At 38.5% G+C, this 5,322-nt stretch overlaps 2 protein-coding genes across 4 annotated transcripts; both read right to left on the bottom strand.

The window, feature by feature from the left end:
• Position 1: 1 nt before the first annotated feature.
• LOC105179648 (dnaJ homolog subfamily C GRV2-like) lies at positions 2-555 on the bottom strand (the record flags this gene model as incomplete). Its single annotated transcript, XM_020691380.1, has 2 exons — positions 421-555; positions 2-310 (listed from the first exon to the last, which is right to left on the bottom strand). Coding segments are annotated over exons 1-2 (444 nt in total), but the record flags the coding sequence as incomplete, so codon positions are not given.
• Positions 505-1,491, bottom strand: LOC105179644 (dnaJ homolog subfamily C GRV2-like). 3 transcript variants are annotated; one of them, XM_020691378.1, is made up of 3 exons: positions 1,260-1,491; positions 835-1,179; positions 505-760 (listed from the first exon to the last, which is right to left on the bottom strand). In XM_020691378.1, the coding sequence occupies exons 2-3, from the start codon at positions 1,010-1,012 to the stop codon at positions 570-572; spliced, it is 369 nt and encodes a 122-aa protein (XP_020547037.1). In that variant the 5' UTR covers positions 1,013-1,179; positions 1,260-1,491; the 3' UTR covers positions 505-569. The 3 variants fall into 3 exon arrangements, with proteins under 3 accessions (XP_020547037.1, XP_020547036.1, XP_020547035.1); XM_020691377.1 differs by having other exon boundaries at positions 506-763; positions 1,277-1,491; XM_020691376.1 differs by having other exon boundaries at positions 506-763.
• Between the last annotated feature and the right edge of the window lie 3,831 nt (positions 1,492-5,322).

Genomic DNA, 5,322 nt, shown 5'->3' on the forward strand with positions numbered 1-5,322 from the left:
AACCATCCTCAGATACATAGGTTTCTGAAGCTATTGTTTCTCTGCTTGCTCCATGGGCTACTGCAGACACAAGTTTGGGCACATAACCAAGATATCCAACATGATCTGCAAGAGCGGGGTACATCCTGAGTAAAGAGACCGTGGCAGCAGAAAGAAGTAGAGGAAGTTCAGTGTCAATAGCTTGGCCATCATATTGTGAGGCGGCAACGGATGTAAGGTACTGATCCAGCAGCCCTTCAAGAAATCTCTTGGGATTTCTAAGTGGAAATTTGGGATCTTTCAGGAATAACCTAACATAGATCCCTCCAACCTAGACAGCAATACATGATGTAAGTCATTAAACAGAATTAGCGTTCTTTAGAACATCCATGTAATCACTCAAAAACAAAAGATTACATCTGCAGCACACAGCAGTTATACCTGAGGTTCATTTCTCATCTCCTGTTGACTAGAGGCCTGCTCAGGTACATCCCAATCAACAACACGTCCTTTCACCTGTTCACGGTACAGATCCGAAACCATAGTTGCTATTTGTGCAGACAACGATGCAGCCATTGCTGGAGTCCAGACTAGTTCAGGAGTTTTGTTGTTTGTTCAAGAGCAATCACAACTGCTTCACCAGGACCATCCCTGATTACCGAGACAAGGAAATCAGGCAGAAATCTTGCCAGACTTATCGCCACTCTAGGCCCATGCATAGTCTGGCCAACAAGCTTCCCTAGTAGCGAAGCTGCTGCGGCTCTTTGCTGCAACGGAATCTCTTCTACACAAAATTTCCATTTTAGAGCGCAAGATAGAATTCTTAAGAAACCGCTATCTATGAGATCAGCATACCTTGTATTGGCAAGAGAACTTCAAGAATGAAAACCAACCCTCCATGCTTTGCAGCTGCCCAAGCTAGCTCCGGCGTGCTTGCCAAGGCATAGAGAACATGCAAAGCTCCTTCACGGCAGCTGGGAGATGAGTGAAGCAACTGTAATAAAATAAGCAGACCAGAGCTATCTGCGACCATTGCTTCCACACAAGGTGCATATGTTGTCAACCGTGACAAAACAAGTAGACATAGCTGAGGAATGTTGCTTGATGAAGAAACAGGAAGAGAAAAGCATTCAAAGAGGGGAATAGCTTCTCCTTTGTGGAGACCACTGAAGCTAAATTCAGATTCTTTGTCAACAAGTGCTGAAATTACAGAAATTACAGAAAAAAAGGTGTCAAGGGTGACTAAAAAAGTGTCAGACGAAAAACCACCAGACTTCTACCTGAAGGGATAGCAGACCGTATTGAAGATTTTTAACTAGTTCCAAATCCTCCCTCTCCAAGCTTTTCCCATCAAGTGATGCTGAAGAATCATCAGATGCTGCTCGGCAGATCCATCAGTGGTTACATCACTATTAACATGAGTATCCATGCTTGCAGCGGGTGCATTATGGACTAGATGTGATATAAAATCAACAAGGGCAAGACAGAAGTCCTCAGGCTTAGTAATTTCAAAATCTGATTGATCATTATAGACTCTCAAGTATACGTTGCCAATATAGAGCTCCTTAGATAATGCTTCATAAACAAAGGAATGCGCATGTTTAAGGTCATATGAGCCATGATGACTAAGGCTTGCACGCTGCTCTTCCACAAATTTCAAAAGTTCTACTCAGGTGGAGGAATTCCAGATTATCTGTAAATGAAAGATCAAGTGAAACTATGTCATGATATCTGAGAGTCCCACAAGGTCATCAACTATGGCATAGAGCATCTACAAATGGCCATCACTTGGAACTACAGTATATGTGTTTAAAACATTTTCAATCTAGATAGTTATGGAAAGTAACACCCACACCCCAATTATTATCAGAAAGACAACCTATATATAGATTAGAATTATAGCTTGCACATAATAGATACCCTTTTCTTAATCATTATGCAAAAAATAAAACCTTCAGGCTCGTGAAAAGAACTTCTGGTGCAAAAGCTTCTTTTTTTGTTTTTTTGTTTTTTTTTATGGGGTGGGGAGGAGGAAAATGTGCAAATAGGTTTGCATATCAAACATAAGAAATGCATGGAAACTTCACAACTAGTCATAAATAGGAAGGGCATAGATTTTAAGGCCCAACACCAAATTTCTTTGATCAAACAAGATAGATAAGAAGATACTCTATTAGATGCAAACAAATAACCTCTTCCCTTAAAGAACCAATAGTTCACCTGCAAGAGATTCTTTGAATTAAATACTATGTCCAATGCAAAAGACAGTTCAAAGAAAATTAAGTTTACTAAATTTAAATGCAGAACATCCAGAATACATTCATGCCACCACACCACCCGGATTTGCTAGTAAACAAGTAAATCGGGAAAAGAAATAAAAAATGAAACTTGAATCAGTTATAGAATCTTCATGACAACTACATACCAAGTAGTTAAAGCCAATTTGAAAACTTTTAATAACACAAACATGTAGAACATATTGCTTTCCTCTCTTTTTTCCCCCAATTATCTACTTCTAATAGAACCAACAAAGTACTTACAAAAGAAGAAGAAGCAAATATTGCCTACATATCAGAAAAGGTATGTTAAGAAGCCTGCCCCGTTATAGTGCTCTGAGTTTCACAACATTCAAAGAAAATATGCAGATATTGATGCAGGAAGATGAGGCAATGCTCAAGTGGCACCCAATACGTTTTTTCTTTGTCAAAATGCAAAATCTGCAGCATTTACCTCAGGGGACTCCAAGTTTGAGTTTAATGTGAATAGGATCTTTTGCAAATTTATTTTTCAGAATGCTTGCAAGTTTAGGGGTTAGTAAAGCTCTAAGGGCATCAGCTGCAGCCTGATTGTAGGGTGTCGGGATCTCCTCGTCAACCAAACCACTAAGCCTTGACAAGGCATGAGATGCTTTTACAGCATGTATGTTTTTTGCTATTTGAACGCTAGTTCCAACACCATGTGCATCTGTCTTATCTGATTCCTCCGCTGTCGAATCATATTGGAGCAACAATGGTATAAGGTACCGGAACACACAAAAAGTGACCCTATAAAACCACAAGTTACTGAAATGGACCTGGATTCAAAAAAAAAAATCCACCTGAGAAAGACCATAACATCACGATAAAGCAGTTTGCAACAGTGGAGTGGTTTTTAAGATATAACAGGCACATAGCAGCTGATGCAGAGGCCTTCAAGTTCACAATGTTCATAAACCATAAACTTCCACAGTGCCACAGAATACAGAAATTTTGTCTTTCAAAGAATAGTCACCATAAAGTACCTTCAACACAATAGTTCCAAGATTTTTGTTCAATTTTAAAATAAAAGTTGGACTCTCTTCGCCAGCAAATTGACTCGACAAAAGGTACCAAACAAATAAACATTAATGAACCCTCAAGTTTGTAGATGGACCTCGATTCAAGTAACAGACCACAAGAGAAAACTATAACATCAAGGTACGGTAGTTTTTTGAGAAACATCGGAGTGGTTTTTGTAAGATGTAACAGTCATGTGCCAGCTGATGCAGTGGCTTCAGAATTCAGATTGTTCATAAAGCTTAAGTTTTCACACTTCACGTAGAAAAAGTATATTCTGGCATTCAAAGAACAGTCACCACAAAGCATCTTCAACACTAGAGTTCCAACATTTTCTTCAATTTAAAAAAATAAAAACATGACCACCTTCACAAGAAAATAATATTTCTATACAAGCTCAGACAGACACAGAGAAAATGCCAGCAACAAAGTCATCCACATGAGCACAAAGAGCATTATAAATAGACCAATATGGGTAATTTCATTATTCAATATCCATATATGAGCTACAAAGAATTATATGGGCAAAAGAGTGAAAAGTAATGAAAGAATAGAAGCTAAGTCACTGAGCAATATGTCACTTGGAGCCAGGTTAAGCGACAAATATAAAAGGATGGTCAAGAAATCCATAACAGAAACAGTAGTGTCAAGAAATCCAAGAAACAGTAGTGTTCTGCGAACTTCCAGAAACTAGAATCTCATGCTAGAAAACTGATGAAAGCATAATTATAACAATATAATGATCTATCTTACCACAGTACACCAGCCTTCAGAAGGGCATTTTGAATTTCAAGGAGATAGAAAAGTGAGCAATGGTCTGCAGGGCAGCATCAATAGCAGCAGGAACAAGCTCAAGTGCAGTGCAATGAACAATGTCATCAACTAATCCTGAAAATTCGAGCATCTCAGTTCTCGCACTTTCAAAAACTGACAAAACTGGAAAGGTTCGCATTATGTTAGCAACAATAGTAGCGGACGGTTCAGTGGCAGGAGTTGTTGGTTGGACCACACACATGCAACGGGAAAGGAGGGTTGCAAGAAGAGGTATTCCACCATCTCTCACAAGCTCTTCACCATTCAATGATGAAGACTCGCACCTGAAAGTTAAATATGTGGAAATAGCATAAACAAAAGTACATTTACAAAGTACTTATCTAAAGAAGAATGATATGGAAATTAAAGGCAGATGATGAATTTACGTCAACCAAACAAGCTCCGAGGATGCAACTAGAAGATGTGCTCGATCAGAGGAAAGAAAATACCGAAGGGAAACATATGTAAGTAGTCCAAACCTCATAGGAAAGCCCTATGATTTACATTTTCACTCTTCCGCAAAAACCACTTAGATTTATATATTTAAATTTATTTCTTGGTCCACACCTTAAATTGAGGTAGTATCATATCTAAGAATTAAATATATATATAGTCCCGTGTCCTTCCTAGTTTCAAGATATATTTAAAACCAATACCGATATCCATTTATATGTGTAAAAAAGTATTTGGCTCATCTTGACAGCATAAATACCTTTAGAGCACTTTCTCCCAGTCAAATAAACAGCTTAATTGTGAAAACGGCGTCTAAACAAGTCGACTAATTCATTTGAAATAAGATCTGGCAGCTTATAAGATCCCTTGTCTATATGTTCTTTCTTTTTTCTCAAGCTTAATCATATAGTCTCCGTTTTTTATGAGTAACGACAGATCCTCACACAGGATCAAGGAATTTGGCATACCTGCAAGCACTCATAAGCATTCTGCACTGCCAGAAACTTCTCCCTCCCTTTAGGATTTTTGTCTGAATGATACTTCATTGCAAGTTTCCTATACTGTCTCTTGAGCTTTTCCTCATCAATATACTCAATCTGCTTTGATATATCAGGTATCTCCTCAACTGACTCACAACTTGGTTTCTTAGGGGCGTCGTCTCTGGATACTTCATCAATGGAAATCTCTAGTATCAAGCTTCTTCTTCAGAAAGGTCCATTGGCCTTCGAGTTAACTCTTCTCTCCACATTACTAGCAATGATTG

This window comes from Sesamum indicum, unplaced genomic scaffold (genome assembly GCF_000512975.1).
Source record: "Sesamum indicum cultivar Zhongzhi No. 13 unplaced genomic scaffold, S_indicum_v1.0 scaffold00185, whole genome shotgun sequence".
NCBI classification, from domain to species: domain Eukaryota; kingdom Viridiplantae; phylum Streptophyta; class Magnoliopsida; order Lamiales; family Pedaliaceae; genus Sesamum; species Sesamum indicum.

What these genes read in the sequence shown, in the direction of transcription:
- LOC105179644 (XM_020691377.1), bottom strand. Translation starts at nt 1,012, where the DNA reads ATGGTCGCAGATAGCTCTGGTCTGCTTATTTTATTACAGTTGCTTCAC. An exon ending in AGTTCTCTTGCCAATACAAG is followed by an intron (nt 764 to 834) that starts GTATGCTGATCT and finishes AATTTTGTGTAG; the next exon opens with AAGAGATTCCGTTGCAGCAA.